Genomic DNA, 22096 nt, shown 5'->3' on the forward strand with positions numbered 1-22096 from the left:
CCAGAGGACAGAGAAGAAAGAAAAAGGACAAAATGAAATGTTTGGTCCAAATGCTCACTTTTGGGTTCGTCGTCGGTTACGTACAGCAACGTCAGGAAAACGTCTGGGGGCTGCAGGGGACCTGGGACAGGCCCAGAAGGAGAAACGAATTTACGAGGACTTCAGGTGGACCCAGAAGGCCACAATACAGAGACAGAAAGTACCGGACTGACCGATGGCCAGGCCGAAAAATCAGTACCCTATATCCTTCCTGTCAGTTCAAGACATTTTTAACCTCACTATGCAAAACCAGCCTTCAAAAATTCTACTTTAGAAAATTATTAGCGTATTTACCTCAGAAATCTCTCTCCCCCATATATGAGGCCCCAAGGCTATCTATTCTTCTCACTGAACGTCGCCTTCCTTGCCTGCCTCGTGGTCCCTGGAAGGGAATCAGATGTGTGCTCCACGATCGTGAAGGTCACTGAGGCACAGAAGGCTCTGCCCACCTGCTCGTAAATTCAGGGAGCAGAGATGGGAGTCGACGGAACAGCACAGGGTAAATGAGGAAAGTTAAAGCAGGTTTCAGTGCAGAAACGTACCCTATGGTTCTCCGTTTTTTCTAGTTGGTATCTCTCCTCTGATTACAGGCCTTGCATACATTTTCTCAGCGAGGATTCTGTGCAGTTCACACCACATATTTTCAAGGAAAATAAAAGTAATTTACTTCTCCAATAATGTTTGGGTTCAGGTAAAGACTACACGAACTTGGTCTCACACAGCAGCTCTGGGTTATCTTTGTTCCAGAAATCCTGATTACGCCATGCATCGCGGGAGACAGAACCAGCTTGAACGGGGACACCCTTGGAGGGCAGAGGGCAGAGTCTGCAACTGAAGGGAAGCCATGCAAGAGCGGGGCAGCAGAGGCTGGACGCTTGTGGGAGACGGAAGCCAAGTTCCCGCAGGGAAGAAGTCAGAGGGTGGGCATACGGGTGACCTTGCCACGGAGAGCCTGCCAGACCTCAAGCCAGAGAGGGTCAAGGTCAACATCAACCGAGGTAAGTCAGGCTGAGAGCCTGCGTTCTTGGTACGATAGGTCAAGGAGGGCACTTCGCCTCTGGAGTCTTGCTCCCCAAACCATTACCCCAAACTAATCATGGGGAAAACATCCGATAAATCCCAATACAGGGACATCCTACTGTTAATACACCTGGCCGGTTCTCCTCCAAACTGTCAAGGTCATCACAGACAAGGAGAGTCTGGGAGACCGTCAGAGCCAAGGGGAGCCTAAGGAGACAGGATGATAAATGCCATGTGGTGTCCCGGGTGGGATTCTGCGCCTGAACAAGAACATGAGGGGGGAAAAATAGGGACATCTGAATAAACTGTAAAATTCAGTTATTAATTCTTTGCCCATAGTTAATGTATGGTTAAGTGTAACAAATATGCCATATTAATATAAAAAATTAAAAACAGGGGAAACTGGGTGTGGGCTATATGGACCTCTCTGAGCTACCTTAACCACTTTTCTGTAAATCCAAAACTATTCTAAAATAAAAGGTTTACTGGGGGAGAAGGCCAATGGGCCAGGTGCTATTCGAAGGACTGTGCACACATGTCTCCTGGGGGCAGAGCTTTGTGGCTCTGTGGAAGCCTTTTGTGGAAGGGGGTGGTCTCCCCCTTCCATTGCCCTAGATGTCTCAAGACCTAGACAAAATCTAAGAACCTTCTAGAAGCCTACGCCTTCTCCCTTACTCTCCAGGACCCGTATGACACAATGCAGCTCTTCTGAGAGGTGACCGTGGGGCCTCTTTCCTCCCAGATGGGCCCTTGCCCCCCGTTCTCCTCTCCAACCACTTTCCTCGACGGAATTCGGGGTACTGTGTCATCCAGACAAACTGCCTCATTGGTAGGCCTCGTGCAAATGAAAACGTGGGCTCTTGTTCAAAATGATGGAGACCTTCAAGCCTCACGGCAGTGCCTGCCTGGACCACGGCGTGGGTCACACATGGGTCCAGACCCCCGGATGAGCTCTACTCTCAGGAAGAAACACGAGAGCCCACGGTCGGATCCATGTCCCTGCTATGCACATTCCCCCCGCAGCACCCGACGGGCTCGAAGGCAAACGCTGGGAGGAGACCCCCGGCCACGACGGCAGCTCACAGTGATGGACAGGCACGGCCTATGCCTGGGGGGGGGGGGGGGGAAGGCGACTGCCAGTGAGCCCCGCATGGCATAGCTGTGAGGACGGCCGTCTGCTCTCGCCTCCATGCAGAGGTCCTGTGCCTCTCTGTGCCCCAGTGTCCTCGCCTGTGCAACGGGACGATCCTAGCCCGTCCTGCGAGGGTGGTGGAGAGGCTTCAGCGAGCTGCTAACACAAGCGCCACGCTCAGGCTGCAAACGCGTGGGGCTCCTACTGCCCTCAGCGCTGCCCCTACCTCCACCGCTGTGACGTCTGGGTGTCGACCGGCTCACTGCTCTGGCCTGGACCCATCCCCATTCCAGTACAGTCAGCTCCGTGAGGGACAGGCCCTGCTCTGTCCTGATTGTAGCTTTTTCTGGCACCTAAAACACTGTGAGCGGCGCATAATAGGTGCTCAAGAAACAATCTGTTGAATGAACTCACTGAGTGAAGACCAGTCTGACTCCAAACCCCAACCATATGCTGCTTTCCCACTTCACTCCTCAAATCACAAATAACAATCTTTACAGAGCCTTTCCCCTTTGATGAGACTGCAGATCCCGGGGAGGCTCATCAAGGGTTAACCAAGTGTCCAACATCCTGGGGGGCCAGGAGGGGGGGCCCTGCAGCGGGGGCGGACCCCAGGGAGAACTCACAGTTGGACAGGCTTTCCAGAGAATCTCTTCTGATTAATGTGCCATTCTTCCCTCCCACCCCCACGAGTGAGATCAATAATGATTTGACTCTGCTCTGCTATTCTCACTGATTATAATCATATTTAAAAACCCTGATCATTTTCTTAAACTCCATTTAGTGTCAATTTGCATTCATCAAGGGTTTTTCTTTAAAGGGGTAGTTCTCTTTAACGGCGAACTCTGAATTTCGAAGGTAACGGGCCCTGTGCCTGAAGAGAGTCTGAGGAAGGAGATGAAAGGCACTCACGTTTTCGGCCACGTTTCCGCAAGGAGCCTCACCCTGCAGGGATGCACAGTGTCCCGGGTTACGAGCCAGTGCACGTCTGCGTGTCCCACAGCGTTTCTCCCCTCCCAGTTACACAGATATCAATGCTCTTTTTAGGGGGCATATGGGTACAGCCATGAGCCGTCCCTGGGCCATCGGTGGAAGCCCTGGGAAGGAACAGGAGAATACGTACACACAATGGGCCGCTCCGTGTAAGTAACTGCAAGGTGTTTTTACCACTCTTAGCTACTGCAGAAGCTCACCATGTAATTTGAGATTTCTTCGGCGGGCGATGGTGGGAAGCAGCGAGGACCGAATGGAAATGACAAAGATGAAGCCAGCCACCATCGGTTGCGGTGCCTCGAATCTCGGGGACAAAGGAGGAAAATGCGTGCCTGGTTTTACCTTCCGGGGCGGGGGGGGGGAGGGGGCACGCAAAAGAGGTTCAAAACAGAAGCGTCTGAAAGTAGAAGGGCTCAGGAAAGAAAGACACATGCCCAAGCTTATCAACACGAATGTAGCTGTTTATTTAAAAAAAATTTTTTTTAATGTTTATTTATTTTTGAGACAGAGAGAGACAGAGCACGAACAGGGGAGGGTCAGAGAGAGGGAGACGCAGAATCTGAAACAGGCTCCGGGCTCCGAGCTGTCAGCACAGAGCCCGATGCGGGGCTCGAACCCACGGACCGTGAGATCATGACCTGGGCCGAAGTCGGACGCTGAACCGACTGAGCCACCCAGGCGCCCCCCTTTTTTTTCTTTTTTAATTTTTTTTAATGTTTATTTATTTTTGAGACAGAGAGAGACAGAGCATGAACAGGGGAGGGTCAGAGAGAGAGGGAGTGAATGCAGCTGTTTAGTAACAAGACCCTTGAAGCGGGATCACCTGCCTTGTGCGGATAAACAGACAAAAATGTGCTCTTCTCCAATGAGGATTTCAAAGTTCTAGCTGTATTTTTTTTTCTAATTTGACTCATTTTTGCGACAGAGAATACAATCACAAACACGATTTTACTGCTACCTAGAGAGGCACATGGTCAGGGCCCAGAGAGAAATCGAACCATGTGAACAGTATCTGGAAAAAGGCATTATTGCACGAATGCTAACTGAAATGTTTCCTTCTAAGGAAGCGATTTCTGGACGTCCAGCCTGTCTGCATCTCAAGCTCATGTGGCGGAGCGTGTGCGTCGCCTCCTTATTTCTGTTCCTTTTTCTCAGGAGTGAGAACCCACTTTCTAGCTGAGGCGTGTTACCGCTCTGCTTAAAAACTCCATCTTTCAGTTTTTCTTGCAGACAAGTAGGACCAGGTAATTAAGTTCTGGCCAAAAAGATGTGAGAAGACATGATCTACAGAATTTGTAAAACATGCTCTTAAAGGGAGGGTGGATACTCTCTCCTTCCTCTCTCCCCTTTTCTCTTGGCTGGAATGCAGACCTAATGGCAGGAGTTAGAGCAGCCATCCTGTACCACAGCAACAGGAAAACTGATGGCAAGGAGAACAGAGCAACAGGACAGAAGGAACCTGGTCCCCACCACACTCCGGAGCCATCATACCAGACCAGGGTACCTACCCCGACAGTTGTCTGTAAGAGAAATAAACTATGTCTCTTTGAAAGTCATGGCTACTTTCAGCATTCATGAGAGAAGCCAAAGCCTTATTGTGCCTGATACCATGGTGATGAAAACTACTATACTGCGAGAGTCTCAACTTCAGCCTGTTTCTTTTTTTTTTTTTTTAATTTTTTTATGGATCAGCCTGTTTCTTAAAACTCTGATTATCCACACACGACCTTGCTCAGTACAAACGCCATGTCTGCTGACTGCTAAAGTATTAAGCCTTTATCATTTTGCCATATTTGAAAATTATGTGGACCAGGAATCAGCAAGCTACAGCCTGCAGGCCAGTCCGGCCCTCCACCTATTTTTATAAATAAAGTTTTATCGGAACACAGCCATGCCCATGTATTTACTATATATATATATGGCTGTTTCTGCCCCATAATGTCAGAGTTGTGTAGTTGCAACAGGGCCTGTATGGCTAGCAAAATTCAAAAAATAAAAAAAGTAAAAAATTACAAAAAAATTTTATCTGGCCTTTTATAAAGTTTGCAGACTCCCAATCTACACTATTAATTACATGAAAACTTCTAATTAACTCCCTTTCTCACTTAAACGAGACCCTTTTTAAAAACCAGATTATTGAGGCGCCTGGGTGGCACAGTCGGTTGAGCGTCCGACTTCAGCCAGGTCACGATCTCGCAGTCCGCAAGTTCGAGCCCCGCGTTGGGCTCTGGGCTGATGGCTCAGAGCCTGGAGCCTGTTTCCGATTCTGTGTCTCCCTCTTTCTCTGCCCCTCCCCCATTCATGCTCTGTCTCTCTCTGTCCCAAAAATAAATAAACATTGAAAAAAAAAATTAAAAACCAGATTATCTTTTAAGATCAGCTCTATATCACTGCCTCGGATGAAATGCTGGTGTTGCTTAGGGGGCAGGCACTGCACGTTGTCTATCCGCTACTATTCTCCATTCCTTCCTATCAACGGAACCCCAGAGATGTTTAGTGCACCTCTAGAATGCTCTTTTCCTGGACTCCCTGCAGCCAGGGGAGTCCTTGTGACCCAGCCCAGACAACACGACATAAGTAGGGGCCACTGACTGCCCCCGAGAAAGCTTTCAAAGGCACACCCTTTGGGGCCTCAGGCCCTTTTCCCTGCCTTTGGTGCAATCTTGAGGTCAGGCTACCCACAGAATAAAGGCCCAGGGTGGGGACAGGAGGGCAGAAAAACAGAAGGGCCCTGGGTCACTGTGGGGTCACTGCTGGGCTCCCTGGCCAGCTGTACTAGCCCAGACCACTTATCCTTAGCCTACTTGTTATAGGAAAAGAGGAACCACTTTTTTTTTTAAGAGCTCCTGACAAATGTGTTCCAAATCGCTACATGTGCCACAAAACAAACAAATAAACAGCCCCAATGCTTCACCGTTTCCTGTATCCACACCCTCTGCCATGTGATTTTCAAGGTCTCTCATGGGATGTGGGGTCAATTTCCTCACCCTTGAATCGAGGCTGGTCCTGTGATTCTCCTTGGCCACTAGAAAGCCACAGAAGTGATGTGCCAGTTCCAAACCTAGGTCCCCAGAGGTCGGTGTGAATCTGCGTTCATTCTCTCTCTCTCTCTGAAATATGGCAGGTTGGGAGACCCAGTCTTCACTTCACCCTCATTCCCCATGCTGATACCCAAGCAACCTCCACGCATGTGCGTGAGGCCAGCCTAGACCAGCCAGCTCCCCTCCAATTTCCCAGCGGTTCCCCCCTGTGACCCCGCAGATGTGTGAGCAAACCCAGCAAAGCTCAGACATGCCAGGCTCCAGTCAACAGAATGCCCGGCGAGCCCAGAGACTCACAGACAATGATAAATGCTTACCGTTATGAACCAGTGAGTTTGCTCTGTACGCAGCAGTAGCTAACTTAAATCATAAGTAAACATATATTTGATATAAGTTAGCTACTACTATATAGAAGATAGATGTACGGTTATTACCTTTGCTATTTTATATATATATATATATAATATATGTATATATATATATATACACACACGCGCGCGCATATATGTGTGTGTATGTATGTGTGTGTGTGTATGCGTATATATATATATATATATATATATATACACATATATATATACATACACATATATATCTTCTCCAACTCTATGAATCGTTTCCACGAGAACCCGAGATAACAGTTACCTACAAACCCTGTAATGGAGCTACTCACCCCTTCCTCCCCACTGTCTGTAAGGCTACCCCTCTCTTCTCAACACAAAGATCAGAAGGAGTTTGGGGGCCAACCCGAAATACGATAAACAGAGATACGGACGAAGTAGGCAAATGTCTACTGACAATATTCAATTTAAACCTAGTGGCGTCCACCCTGTAAAATCGCCCGTCACATCAGCTATTAATTTAGCAATCTTGTGCTTCCGGCTTCCATTTCCCGAGGCCGTTCTAGCCAGACTTGCAGCGTGCTCCTCTGTATGGCCATTAAGATACGTATCTTCCTGACTGATGTGTCTACTTTTTGATAATTTAAATTCTTTCTGAATATTTGATTATAAATCACAGAGGTAAACATACTATACGTTGGGGCTTCCAATGATAACTAGTGAGGCCTGGAGTGAGAAGCACGGTGGCTTATGACCTGGGACTCTCTCTGTCCCTCTCTGGCTCATGCTCTGTATCTCTCTCTCTCAAAAATAAGTAATAAACATTAAAAAAAATTTTTAATATAATTTAAAAACAGTTTAAAGGAGATGATAAAATGGCTCAGAATAATGACTAGTCCATAGGAAGTGTGCCAACTATATAAGCTGATTCCTAGAATTCTTAATAGATAATATGTGACTTTACAAGTAAATTATAATGTGACTGAGCACTTAGTAGAACCAGAGTTTGAGAGTAAAGTTGTTCACACTAAGGAAGGCTGAAACACATGACTGTTTCCAATAACGCACAGGAAAACGTCACTGCCCCAAACACCCTCCTCCGACTGAGTCATCGCTTAGATGTGGGGTCCCCTTCTGCTTGTTGTGAAGTGCAGAAAGCATTCCTTGTCCGTACCCTCCTACGTTTCACTGTACTTTCCAGATGTCGCCTCTGAATCAAGCGAGGCCGGTTGCTCGCACTTGAGCTCCTTGGCTGAACACTCAGAGGGTGTGTTATCTAAGGACCAAAGAAGTCACCTGAGTGTAAGAGGGGCTCCCCCAAATTCATCCTTCAGAGAAGATGGAGCTGCCTCATAATCAAATCCTTACCAAGAGTCCCATTTTAAGAGGAACTCTCCCAATTACTCCATTCCGAACTACAAAATACCGTTTAGGAAGGTACGCTGTCCTGAAAAGAGCCCAGTCCGTGGCCGTTTGGGTCCCTGACAGACATCACCTGATAAAATCAGTGTTAGAGGTGATGGGAGGGGGACTTTAATTCAGTCATCATTCTTGGGCACTTGGGACACAGTTATAAGCACTGACTATTGTAAATAAGTCTCTTGAGGACTGCCTCAAAAAGCAAAATGGGCCACGACTCTTTGGTGCAAATTACCAACGGCCAGCTACCAAGAGGAATGGAGGTGACAGTCTGAAAACAGCCGTGGGCAAGCTGCTATGACAGCACTGCACTCAGACTCTAGAAATACTAAGTCTCCAAGAGCCGAGATGGAAGTGAAGGCAATATGCTCTGAAAACTTGGATGACTCAGGCAGGTGGCTCTTGTGGTGACAAAGGCCATACAGAGGAGCACGCTGCAAGTCTGGCTAGAACGGCCTCGGGAAATGGAAGCCGGAAGCGCAAGATTGCTAAATTAATAGCTGATGTGACAGGCGATTTTACAGGGTGGACGCCACTAGGTTTAAATTGAATATTGTCAGTAGACATTTGCCTACTTCGTCCGTATCTCTGTTTATCGTATTTCGGGTTGGCCCCCAAACTCCTTCTGATCTTTGTGTTGAGAAGAGAGGGGTAGCCTTACAGACAGTGGGGAGGAAGGGGTGAGTAGCTCCATTACAGGGTTTGTAGGTAACTGTTATCTCAGGTTCTCGCGGAAGTGATTCATGGAGTTGGAGAAGTGGGAAGGAGTCAGACAGCAGTGGGATTTCTGGAGAAGTCCAGCCCTTGCCTGACCCCACGTGAGGCTCTGCAGTGAGTGCTGCTTTGCACAGTATGCCCCGGCCAGGGGTGAAGGACAGGGGAGAGGGTCTTACCCTGCATTGGTCAGTGTCGCATGTTATGTTGATGGCGAGGGGGTCGCATCAGCCAAGGGCGATCCTTTGGAGAAGGGCACGGGTGAGGGCTGGAAGCAGCTGAAACCCACGACAGCTAGCACGGGGGTGAGGTGCACAGGTGCCTGGCCGGAAAGGGGATCTGGGCAGGGCACCAACAGCGCCCGCCTCAGCTACGACACCGTCAACCTGCAGCAGCCCGCAGGGAGAACAAATCTGACCCCCAGGTTCTGAGTTCCCGCACCCAGGAGCAAGAGAAGCCGTGACTGACGTCTGTCATTCGGAGCCAGTTCATCCACCTGGATTCTCCATCGGGGAACATCGCTTCTCGGCAGAAGTGGGCTGGCTTACGATCACCTGTCCCCTCCCCAGGTATGGGCACATTCTACCCATCTGACCGAACAGAAGGTTCAGGACTCTGCACATGACCCCAGGAACTGTGAGCCACGCCAAAACATTCTCCTGACTCGTGCAGACCTCCGCACCCTCCTCGTGCCCCAGAGAAAGAAAGGGGTGGGGGCCAGGAATACCTGCCCACCCTGAACTCCCCCTTAACCATACTGAAGGTGGGATTACAGATTTCCTTAACGTTACCTAACGACAGATTTAAAATTCAAACCTTGATTGTCTGCTCCCACCCCTGGAAAACCATCTAATGTGTTTGCATAAGAGACGCAATCATGGCTTTGATGAAAGAAGCCAGTCTTTTTCATAAAGAGACATTTCCAACAGACATTGATTAATCTAGTTTCCCATTCTTCTAAGCAAAATAATAGAGAAATCATCATTTTCTTCCTTATCTAACTACACAGATGACTGCTTCGTGACTCCTCAAATTTATTGAGTGGCAACACCGGAAGAAATATGAAGAAGAAATATGTCCTGTGTCCTCAGAAGCATCGAGATCCTCAACGTGTCAGGACCAAAGCAAGCGCTGCTAAGCCATCTGAGGACCATCTAAGGAAAGGTGGGGATCGGTAAACACAAAATCAGAACGAGCCTCCTCCTCCTCCTCAAGGAGACTTCCAGAACAAACGGAGGGAGCTAAGCAGGTTTTCTCTCAGCTTGAATGCAGAATGGCTTAAAACTCACTAAAAATGTTCCCCATTTATTAATTAGACAAAGAAAAAAAACGGTATTTATGCACTGATCTAGAATGAAACATTACTTAAATGAATCCAAATTAGTGGAAATTAAAGACCATGCAGAATGTAAAAGGCAAAGCGGATGGAGATTAATAAATGGGAATGAAGTGCGCTCCTCCCCTCCCCCCCCCCCCCCCCCCCCCCCCCCCCCCCCGAGCAGGAGTGGGTCCGCAGAGCAGACGGGGAAAGCGGGGCGGGGACCCTGCAGCAGACGCAGGAAGCAGTTTCAAAAGGGCAATCATTGTTTTCACACGAAAACATACAAAACCAATTTCTTCTGAACCACTAACGTGCGGATTTGTAGAAATCAGTAACATAGTATATTTAATCCAGTTGAACGGAGATAAATGGGACTAGGGGTCTTCAGTTCTCAGGAGTCACCGCCAACGCTTTTTGGAATCGCCGTAGCATGCGGTTTCTGTTGTTGTTTTCTCTATTAAACCGGGAAAAGCCTGGAAGTCTCAACACTCTCCCCACTTAGGAGACAGGGGGAACGCAGTGAAGCGTGTCGATCTGCCCTAGGGGAAACCATGTCGGATGCAGACGCTGTAGGTGCTCAGTAAACAGCCAGGATGGCACGGACGCCTGGGTGAAGGGAACTACGTCTGCCAGGGCTGGAACAGGCACAGAGCACAGTCGGACCGATCACAGCCACAGGGCAGCACGAGCGGAGGGCAACTGGCCACACCATCAGGGCAGAAGGGCACGGTCTCAGGAAGGGACAAAGGAAACCCAGAGGGGGCTACGGGCAGAAGCGCGGCCCCCGGCTCCCGCTCTCGTGGTGCAGGGGGGCGCCGCTCTGCCCCCCGCACCCAGAATACGGGAGAAGCCAGCCCGGGGGCGGATGGCAACAAACCACAGACAGAAGCCAAGGTGAGCCTCGGAGCACCGAGGCTGAAAGGTGTCTGGGCTGGTGAAAAGCACGCACCTGTCGGGAGGGGAGCACAGGGTCTCCAGGGACAAGGACAGGAGGTCATGCCATCACATGTCCACTGTGGCTTCCGGAGATCTCATGTTCTTGTACTCACAGGGGGATGGGGGGGGGGCCACGTCTCCAGGATCCACTCACCCCAACGGAAGCGTGACCACAGGGGCTTCAGCATCTGGCTCAACCGCCCTGGATGTGGGGGCGGTAGATGGCGGCCAGCACCCGCTCTTCCTCCTTCTTCTCCCTCCTCCTCCTAGCAGCCTGTACGGCAAAGGTCTCAAACTACCGGACTACGTTTGGGGTCCAGACCAGTGTGTGTGTGCATGGGTTTGAATGTGAATTCACTACCATCAGGTAAAAATTGGGAGATTTTATTTAATGGGAAATTCTGTGTCTCTGTCTTCTCTACAGATTAATAATAAGGAGCTGGCATGCTCACCATACAACATCATGCTAAGCTCCATTTTAAATTATGGGGGATTAAGTTATAGATTATAAGTACTAAATTTTAAATTCGAATACATGAGACAAATGATAACCCAACAGCTAGCAAACAGCAACTGCTATTATCAGCTTCATGTTCCGGATGGGGAAACTGAGGCGTGGAGTTGCTGAGACCCATCCCTGAGACCACACAGCTCCCGGTGGTGGCCACCAATCGTGAGCCAGGGCGAGTCCCACCCCCCGCCCCCCGCCCCCAGGCTACCCTCCGGATGGCTGTGAGCTGGTGGCCCCTGCCAGCCAGGCTGCTGCAGCCTGTCTTCTAGATGTTTGCTTTGAACATTTTTACATGTGCTTTTTAAAAACGTGGCCAATTCTGAACGAGAGGCTGGTGTGCTTCTTAGTTGGGGAGGAGAGAAATGTCTCCTCGTTGGCAGAGAGAGACCCGGAGGTCCTGCTCAGTATGGAGACAGGGAGCTTGACCCGGCAGAAGCCTGGGTTCTCCATCACATGCCTCAGGACGGTGCTTGAGCCCGGAAAAGGTCCTTGAGGACCCCGCGTGGTCCTTCCCATCTCTTACCCCCATCTTCACATGTTCCCCCTCCTCTCCTCCCCTCTCTGTCCCTCCTGTTCTCAGCCACGGCTTCCACCTCCTCTCCTCTGCAATCATTTCTCATGTGTGCAATCGTCTGCACACATGCACAGCACTTATGCGCGAGAAACACAACTAGGGGTCTTCCTGCTCTGACAATGGCAGGGGTCCAGCCTGTTTCCGGAAGCAGCAGGGCTTCTGTCTCTAAACCCTGCTGTCCCTTCTTTTGGCTGCAGCCTTGCACATTTCAGCCACCTGAACCACTAAGAGCATAAGACAAACTTGTGCCCAGGGCCCCCCCCTGGTATTCAGAGCAGCCCCCGCGTGCCCAGGCCCCCAGGCGAGGTGAGATCGGGTCCACGTCCAGACCCACGTCCAGACCCGCCATCAGGCGCCAGGCAGAAGGGGACAGAGCTCAGCTGCTGGCGGTGCCTGCCTGCTCCTCGCAGACCAGCGCTAGGGGGCTCCCTTGAAGTTTGGAAGACGATTTCACATCAAATAAAAAGTCGTGCTTCGCTTTTTCCGGGTAATAAATTCGCAGAGCTTGTTTTTCACCCCCACCAGAGGTTAAAATAGTTTCATAAAAAGTTTTGGTAAATTCATGGGTAACTTTTGAGGTTATGTGAGGCTGTTGTCAAAAGAAAAAAAAAAAAAAGAAGGGAAAAGAAAAAAAACAGAGCCTTTTCTCTCTGCTCATGTAAGAACCCGAATCACGGAGCCCGAGAGGGCGGATGTGAGGGGGGGGCTTTGGGCTTTCTTGCTCCCTCTAGAAGGGTCCACGCAGAGACATGGTGCCCCCTGCCCTCTAATGCCAATCAGTGAGGGGGGCGGGGGGGGGGTGTGGAGAGGCAGGAAATTAGCTGAGCTCATCCTGCACCGTGGCTCATACTGCCGACAGCCCCTCCCTGCCCAGACTGCCCATCCGAGGCTACCCGTGCCACCTTCCTGATCTTTCCACTGCTCTCACCCGCAGCCTGGGGTAAGGGCTGGCCGGGGCTTTTGCACCCATTTCTTCCCGGCAGGTCGTCAGGAGTAAAGCAAAAGTTCCAGTCCCTGAGTAGGGGTTAAAAAGAATAAGAACTTTATCGGATTCATGAGAAATCAAAGGAGACAAGAGGAGGCAGAAGGGAAACAGTGCAGTTAAGGGAGGGGGCGTCGCACATTAACTATGATTCAGAGACTCAAATGCACTGAGTTCATTTTTCAATCTGCCTTTAGCTAGGGGAAAAAAAATAAGGAAATTATAGAAAATTGAGAAACAAACATCTCCGAGAGTGCTGTGCACCCGGGGGTGCTTAATGAACACTTAATAATTTCAAACGCTGGTACTTAGAAAAATGGCTTTTGTCCATTCCCGGCACGCCAGGTGCCTCGTAGCAAAAAAGGGAGAGCTGGAAATGACTGAAAATGATCACTAATGTCTATGTGGAGGGGGCACAAAAATTACTTTTTCATGTCTCTGGAAGTTAAGGAAATAAACAAGCCAAAATTTTAAGAGTTTTAGCAAAGGAAAAACCTTGGAATTGAATTTGTGTGTCTTTTTCTCAACGTGTGCACTTGGGCAGGACTCCTAATTGGGATGGAGAACAGCCACCACGTCCCCCTGCTGACCCCACAGGGCCGCACTGAAACTCAGATGGGGAAAAACACTTGGAGGAAACTCTCCAAAGGCTCAAGCAGAAAGCAGTGCTCGTTGTTGGAACAGATTTCCTATGCTCCCTGCCAGCATCCAACGCTGGGGTGAAGGCCAGATCCCTAAGCAGAACCTGGGGCTGCCAGGGAGGCCTGAGACAGGGTGGGGCTGGGGCATCGAGGATTATCCCCATCCTTTTATCTTCTCCACCTTCAAGGGTCTCACCGGGAGGTGGGGGGGGGGCACCTATGCAGCCACATGGCACATATTAAATTGCCCCCACGATGTCCCCAAAGGCCAGTGAAATTCACCATTCATGGACTCAATTCTTTGACTCATAGATGTCTTCTCCAGACCTGGAGTGAAAAGTCAGCCCCCCACAGAGGCCCCCACTGTCAGTCGTGATAGCCACCACACCCACAAAGTCCTTTATGGTTGACAAAGCACTTTCTACTCATCATCTCAGGTAGCTTGAGCCTCTCAACTGCCCAATGCGAAGATTCCTAGACTGGCTCGAGGGGGATTTCAAGGGCCAGGTGAAATGAATCAGTATAGGTGAACACCTCTGAGACCCATCTACACCCCCATTTTACAGATGAGGATGTGAAACAAAGACAAGGGATGACCCTTGCCCAAGAAGGTAGTAAGAGGGAAAGTCAGGACTCAAACAAATTCTTCTCAATCTAAAACCAAAATTTCTTCCCCAGGACCAGTCTTGGGCTAAAAAAAGGCTAAGAAGGGGGCAGTACTGGCATTACGGGCTTTCTAAGGTCTCTTACAAGGTGGCTGGGCAAGACGAGGTGTCTAATGTAAGAGGGTACCTGTACACATGGATCCAATGAAAACAGAACTGTGCTCTCAAATTCTAGCTAGATTTCAAACCTAACCTCTCTCTGCCTAAAAGGGAGATTAGGAAAGAGGGGTCAGGCAGGTGTTAAAGGCAGAGTAGCATCAAAACCAGACTTTCTCCATATGTAATCAAGAGCCTTAAAGGGGAATGAAGAACAGAATTACTTCTTCATTATGATCTGATACATTCTAATGTTAGTCTACATGTCACTGGTGATTACTTCTCCTCTAGGCTCACCGTTCGTGCCACCATTCTGCCTCAACTTGCCACTAACACCCTGGTTAGAATGAATCCCCCAGGCTCACCTGTCTGTCTCCAAAACCAAAACCTGTCTCCTGAAGACCAGGTGTGGAGGTGGGGAGGGGACGACCCACCAGGGTGAGCCCCAAATCCTTGCTGATTGTGCACCCCCTCTGGAGGTCTGCTGGACACCAACACCAGAGATCATTACTTCTCATTCTGCCTCAGCCTCTGATTCCATTTGGCTACTGGCTTCAGCATTACACGTAGAAAATTCTAGAACAAGACTCAGATTTTCCTTTTGGGGGCTCTTCCAACTCAAAGTTAAGAACGGTTTCCAGGAGGTCCTTCAAAAGGAGAACAGTCTCCATTTCAGGTTTGGGACTGAAGGTATGTCGATCTCTCTCTCTCTCTCTTAAACCCTTAGTATAAACACACGTTTACCTTGCGAATACCCATATTTCAACTTCTCTTTAAATGACTCTGTCATCCTGCCCTCCCACCTCCCCAACGGAACCAGCCAGGAGCGCACTAGCCACTTTTGCCTTCCCACCTTCTGTTGGCGCAGAAATTAGAATTCAGAACGTGTCGCTCCGTTTCTACAGGAATCTATTGGTGACTGCCAAGGGAAACACTTAGCATTTTAGATAAATAAGTAAATAGTAGTTAAGTGCTGTGCGCCCCCATTTCCAGCAGTTTAGTGTATGTGGCAAAATTTCTTTATGATGCAAGGAGGGGGAAAAAGGTCTGCCGTCCCTCCCCCCTGCAGTGGGGGCCCGGGCCGAGGGGCCCTCGGGATGGGCGTCGGAAGCATCGCGGCCCCTCCTCGTCATGTTCCTGTTTATGCTAGCCTCCTCTCCCTTCTCGCTCCAGCCGGCCTTGTCAGAGTCCCTCATTTGGAAGCTTAATCATATCAGCGAGCTTACCGCATTGCATTTGTAATGACTTGTTTACCAGTCTGTGCCGGCTCCCTCTGCCGGACTGGGCTCTCCCTAAGGACAAGGGCCGCGTCATGCTATCTGCCTCTCTTCCTGCTCCCACACACTGCCTGGCACAGAGCAGGCCCCTGTAATCGCATGTGAACCCGAGGCTGCGTGACTCTAATCTGCGCCACAAAGGTGTCTCCGTTCACCAGACCCTAAGCTCCTCAAGAAGAGGGCACACGGCATCGCCTGCCTCTCCCCTCTCCAGGGGCACACGGGGGCTCCACTGCTCACAAACATACCCCGCGCTGCGTTAAACCATGAGTGAGATGGTATGATTCGGACGTCTGTAGGGTTTACCTGCCTTGCCGTCTCTTCTCTGGAGGAACCAGCTCCCCCCCCTTCACCCTTAGCTGCCCTGGCAAAGGAGGCCCTGCCCATCCCTCTGCACAAGGACAGGTGAATGATCCCCACCTGAATCCCCAGTGATCGGTTCAGGAGACACAGGGCCCCAACCAGGCCAGCGAGATTCGGTCTGGGGACTCGGGCCGGGAGTGAGGCAGAGAGCGTGGACAGGCCGGGCAGACCCCGGAGGAGCCGATGCTGATGACCCAGAGAAAAGAGGGGCCAAGTGATGGAGAGAAACCCCGTCCTGATGGCAACGGCGGTACCTATGGACCCAGCCAAGCCTGCGGCCATTGTCTTACGTGAGATGATGTTCTTGTCCAGGCCAGTTTCAACTGGGTCCCTTTTCCCTACATGCAGAGTCCTTCCTACAACTGAATGTGGAGAGAGCATGGAGCTCCGGTGGCCACATTTCAGAATAAGACAGCCGTGGTGCCGTCCGGGGATAACAGAAGCTTGCAAAGAGGAACACTGCCCTTATATTGGCAGGTGCAGCTCTGTGAGCCTTCTCATTTGATCCTGGGAGTCTGATCTGTGGCCCAAATCCCACACCAAGCCAGAAAGGGCCGACAAATCCGTCTCTCGGGCTCCTGTTTATAATGCAGCGCAAAGACGCTGCTCGGCCTCTCACCAAAGCCTCACATATTACTGTTTGCTCTCTTGAGCTCCCCGGCGGCCTGAGCTTTCTGGGAGGCAGCTGAGTAACGCTTAGGGCCCAGCAGCCTGCAAATCAATTAATCTCTTCTGCAAATTGCTAACCGGGTCTAATGAATTGGCGAGGCACAGAGGAAGTCCTGCGTGGCTCTGTGTCCTTTGCAGTGACAGAGCTCTCTTGGAGCAGACTGAGACGTCATGCCTTGACTGAGGAACAAATCTATTAATATTTGGAGAGAACATCAAATTGTACCCGGTGGACTTAAAGTTGAGTCAAGAGAAACTCACTTCTCTGTGATTTAAAACAAAAACAAAGTCTTCTCATCCCTCCATGTTTTTCCCCATTGGATAAGGCCAGCCTTCCGTGTGGTCTGTCTGGGCAAGGCCCCCCCCACCCCCCATCCCCCCAGTCCCCAGTGGGCTGCCGGGTGGGGTGGGAAGGCCATGCTGTCCACGGGCACTGGAGGTAGCATCTTTTATGCATCCGAGGCACTTTTTTAAAAGTTGGAGAAGGTCAAGAAAAGAAGATAAACTCTGAAATGCTACAGGTGGGAATGTAAACTGGGAAGCAACCTGGAAAGATCAAAAATGTGCAACGTGGCCCCCAGAGGCCCAGGGATTCCTCTTCTCAGCTCTCCCTAGAGAAACGCTCTGCTCGGGCCGAGAACTATGGACAGCACGTCCCAGGGGAGTGACGCAACAGTGAAATGCTGACCGTACCAGACTCCCCCTGATTAGAGCGGCTCCGTAACTCCAAGTGCTCCCACCCAGAGAGGCTCTATCCCCATCTGCAAGGTTGAGATAGGTCTCTCTGGATTTATTAACAGTGTGGAAAGCTATGGAATGTGGCCGAGTAAAATAAGCAAGTTGCACAACGAGATACGCATGTGGCCGTTATGTCAACCACGCACATGGGCACACGCACGCCTAAGGTCTGGCAGATTCCCTCGGAACAGCCGTTTCATCTGCGGCGGAACTGGCAACGGGGGTGGTGGCCACGGCGAACACCAGCCTTTTCCGCCACACTTTTTATGTGTTAAAGGAAGCATCACACGCATAACCAAAAACGAATAGTTCACTATTTCGTACCTCTAGGTGGAACATCGATTTTCCCCAGCTCTTTTCAAACACAAACGTGCCCAGCCCGTCTCCAGGGCCTTCCAATCTGTTGTGTCCCGGTGTCCACTCCATCTGCCACAATCCTTGCTCCGCTCCGTGCCTGGAGCGATCTTTTTAGCACCCCCAGGGGACGGTCTCCCCACTGCCCTCCTCCCTGCACCCAAATCCTTCAGCAGCTCCCCATCTCCCTCGGAAGCAAGATCAAGCCCCTTCCCCAATGTCTGCAAAGCCCCGAAGAGTGCCCGGCCTCTCGCTGCACCTGGGCTCAGGGTCTTTCTCACCACCCCTCTCCTCGGCAGGTCGCGTGCCACAGCAGCTTCCGCGTCGCTATCTGGGAGTCTCAGAAATGGAGTGTGAGGCTGCCCAGGAGGCCTCTGGCAACCCCTGTCCCCTACCCCCCAACGAGGAGGAGAAGGTAGAGGCTTCAAGGAAGGTCTGTGTAGGTGGGTCATCCCATGGCCTCTGCAGCCAACTCTGTCGAATGCAGAGTTTGAGTCTATACAAGTCAAGGCCTTGTAAAAGTTAAAGAAACACTAGACTAGGATGACACGAGTGGATGTTGGTGGGGGGGGCCCTTCCCTTTGTCAAGAAAAGGGCATTGCAGCCCACAAAGTCCCAGGGAGGGGCGACTCACAGCTTGGAGACAAGTAAAACTGAATCACACAGTGAGAGAGCGGCGCCCTTATAATCTCTCTGACCAAGGAAGGAAGAAAGTCTCAACCGGGTGCTAATGTATTTCTAATGCCCCTCAAGACGTCACGGTCTCTTTCCAGCAGAGGGGCTCTTCCCAGGGCTCGTGGCCTTCTGCCCACAGCAGGCTGGAGCCAGGCTCTATTTACCATGAAACATTAGTGTTTCCATTCTGCAGTGCTCCCTCAACGGCATATGATGTTGGCTTCCCAACGGTTTCTCTTCAAAAGAAACGTATTTGTGTTTCTTCTGAGTTTCAAGGACAAGAGCAAACGTTCACAGGGGTGATGTACAGACGTGACGTTTCTGAAGGTGGCACATGAGTTCTGAGACTTTAGGAGACACTGTTGACCACCAGCTTCACCATCCGGGTGGCCTTCCGCAGAAGGAGCCCCTTATCACTAGTTTGCTGGAGGGATTAAAAGTGGTCGGGCCTCCGACGCTGAACGTGCCTTCTGGGTTTTGTTACTGGGACGGTTTCTGAAGTCTCGGTGTGAAACGCGGCCCCGAACTTCACCGTGTTTACGGCGGTGGGCATGCCGGCTGCAGGAAACTGCAAAACCGTAAACACCATGTAGTTCTTAGAGCTCAATAAAACATCTCCCTCCATCGATGTGACTTGGGATGTGTCATCCGGGCACAGGGCCACGCTCAGCTCCTCTTCGGTGTCCCAATTTTAGCCTGTGCTCCGGCAGGAGCAGCACCACTGCCAACACGCCCAGCAAAACCCAAAGAATTACCCTCAACCACATCAGCGTTCTCCATTCCAGCCCACAAAGCGCATTTCTCAGGAAATCTACAAGAGCACTCGATAGCAAGGGATGCTCTGATGTACCCCAGCTTTGGAGGAAACACAACGGGTCTCAGTTAATGGAGCAGGCCCTCTGAACACAAAGGAGTCCAACAATAAATAATAATAACAAAAGCTGATATGTCGGCGGCTAGAGAGAAAGGGGTGTGCGTATAAACACAGAAACAGGGCGAACCTAATTATGAGATTCGTTTCTGCAACCCAGGGGCAGGAAGTGTGATATTAGAACAGTAATAGGGTGGCAGGCTCATGGGTTTTAAGCTCCCAGAGACTCGAAAGTCCCACTTGAGATGCAAACGGAATTCAATGATGTTGTGTCCGTCTCCACTGCCACCCCCCACCCCCCGCCCCGCTTCGCCAATTCTGAAAAGAAAAGTATTCATTTCAGGGCAGTGACCTCATCAGGAGAAACGTACCAGGAATTGTGTAACCACAACAAAAGAGAATCGGGAGCTGCTTTCACTCAGGTGGTGTCATCCGTTCTGTGGGGACATGCGGGTTTTTCACCTGCTTTTTCTAATGGAAAAACAGCCTTCGAGTGCGAGCATGTGCACGCACCTGCAAAGCTTCTCTTAAGTGAGACCCCAACGCGGGAGGCGAAGAGTGGAGAAGCCGTTCTTGCGACGGGGTCGGTGGCGAACTTCCCCCTACACGAGAAGAGATGGTCTTCTGCTGTCCTACACCAGCGGGTTCACGGTGGCACGGAGTAACTGCCCCCCCCCCAAGTCCCGAGCTGGCACCAGACGAGGGACACCACCCTCCGCCCCCACAGCAGGGCCCCGTCACACATTTCACCTACGCTCAGGATTGTGAAACACTGCTCCCCGCACCGCCCAGAAGGCACAACGCCAGGATCTTAATCCCCACCACGACAAACCGACCCATGAAGATGTCATAGCGGTCTTAAAGGCTTAATGCTAAAACCAAATGGCGAACGCTGTGTGGCAAAGCAGGGACACCATATCCTCACCGGCTCCTTAGACAGCTGGCTGTTCATCTTCAAACAGCCCGCGCAGACAGCCTGCCTCTCTTCTCGCCTTCCTGGACCTCGGTGGTGCTCAAACACCTCGTGCGTGAGAACTTCTGCTCTGAGTTCTAGACAACAACACATTCTTGTAATTCATCTACAAAGTTTTCAAAGATAATTCTGACCACAGACTGTTTTGACCCAAGTGCTGGCTTTGGAAGCAAATCTCCCCGGTTAAGACTTGGTCCTATCTGTGGTGTCAGAGAGGTTAAAAGACATCAAAGTGAACATCTTCGGGTTCAAAGTCACCATCCCTTCCTCTCCAGAGCTTTCATCTTGTACAAATGACGTGGCATCAGACAGACAGATAATCCTTAAGGTTGAAGGCAGTGGTGCCACAAAACTGAGTCGGAAGCTGGAAGTTGTTTTTTTAGATGAAAAGGTTTCTTTTATGAAGAAAATAACAAGTTTGTTTTGCTGCGCTTAGCTCACTGCCATCCAAACCAGACACCCTCTGGACTCTTCTGTTGTTGACGCCTCTCCAAAACACAATCAGACATGAAATCTGCAGACTGCCTGTGCCTTCCTTCGTTCTCCAAGAAGTTTTGGGGGCTGACTTGGATCAAGCTTTCAACGGGGCTGAGCCTCAAGGAGACCTCCTTCTGCTTGTTCGGTGGTTCGTTCAACAAACACCTACTAAGAACCCAACGCTACGTGAGGCACTGAGGCAAAGGCCGAGATGACCCATCAGCTTGGGAAACAGGGCCCCGATTAACTCCAGTCACTGCCACTGGGGAAAGATCACCTAAGATGAATTCATTCACCAAAGGGACGAAAACTTCATAGCAAATAGTGGGGGATTAAGGACTTGGAGAATTTCTCTTGCAACCAAAAGCTATGAAGATAAGCTGATGAACCTACAAAGATAAAAATAAACCTTCAAGGTGAGGGGTTGTAACAGCAAACTGGGAACTAACTGCTAAAATCAACTGAGGTTAATCAAGTGCTAGTGGGGTCAGAGTACATTTTTACACAAAACTGTAGAGCAGACTGATGGGCTAGTCTTGAGTTTACGTTTCCTCTCACAGGAAGATCAAGAGGGACTCCCCACCCCCTAAATGTTATAGGGCTTCCTCCGTTTTCCCAAGGCCTTCTCTTCACTCCCTGGTATGTACCTCACTCTGCTGGAGCTACCTCCTCGGTTTCCTCTTGCTCATTTGTCATCTAGTCAGATTCTGTCAACGAGTTTCAACCAACCCAGTGGTCACTTCCATCGGCGTCATGAAGGGCTGCGTCCTGAGCGTGATGTGTGGTTTCGCTTGGCAACCCATTTACGTTATATTGTGAAAATTCTTCTGAAGGGCAGGGATGAGAGCTAACGGTGAGGAGAGAGGGACAGAGAGAAAGTGGTGTTGACAAGGGGTCTAAGTTTGTAAGCAATTCATTGGAGAAGGGTTTCATCCTGTGATAATGGTCGTCTCCCCAGGCAACCTCTGAACTGAGGTGTCCCATAAAGAAAGTTTGGATTACAAGGTCTTTCCTCAAGTAGATGTGCACTCTCCTTGGGATATTCATGCAAATCCTTTCCATGAGGAGCCCTGAGTTTCTAAGATTGACCCCACCTAACATCACAGCTCCACCTTGATCCTGAAGTAAATGTGACTGAAGAAGTTCTCTGAGGAAAGCGTGAAACTCCTGCCCACTGACAGTCACGTTTAGCCGGGCTGTCTGGTAACCTGTTGCCACTTGGTATTTAAAAAGAAACTTCCAGCCTCCCCCGTCCCCTTGCTGGAAACGTGGAT

The 22096-nt window shown here is 50.3% G+C and overlaps 1 protein-coding gene across 7 annotated transcripts in view; it reads right to left on the reverse strand.

The window, feature by feature from the left end:
- ZNF831 (zinc finger protein 831) overlaps positions 1-22096 on the reverse strand; it is a 111487-nt gene that overhangs the window by 20954 nt on the left and 68437 nt on the right. Inside the window, exon 6 of one of the 7 annotated variants that reach the window (XR_006595006.1) lies at positions 21470-21669. The exons of 5 other annotated variants lie outside the window; for them this stretch is intronic. Coding sequence is in view for 1 of the 2 variants with exons in the window: in XM_045053430.1 (XP_044909365.1) it covers positions 21626-21669 (44 nt within the window). In the remaining variant the exon portion in view is untranslated. Of the gene's footprint in view, positions 1-11662; positions 21670-22096 lie in introns of those variants that run through there. One more of the 7 variants, XM_045053430.1, reaches the window with a different exon arrangement.

This window comes from Felis catus, chromosome A3, assembly GCF_018350175.1.
Source record: "Felis catus isolate Fca126 chromosome A3, F.catus_Fca126_mat1.0, whole genome shotgun sequence".
NCBI lineage: Eukaryota > Metazoa > Chordata > Mammalia > Carnivora > Felidae > Felis > Felis catus.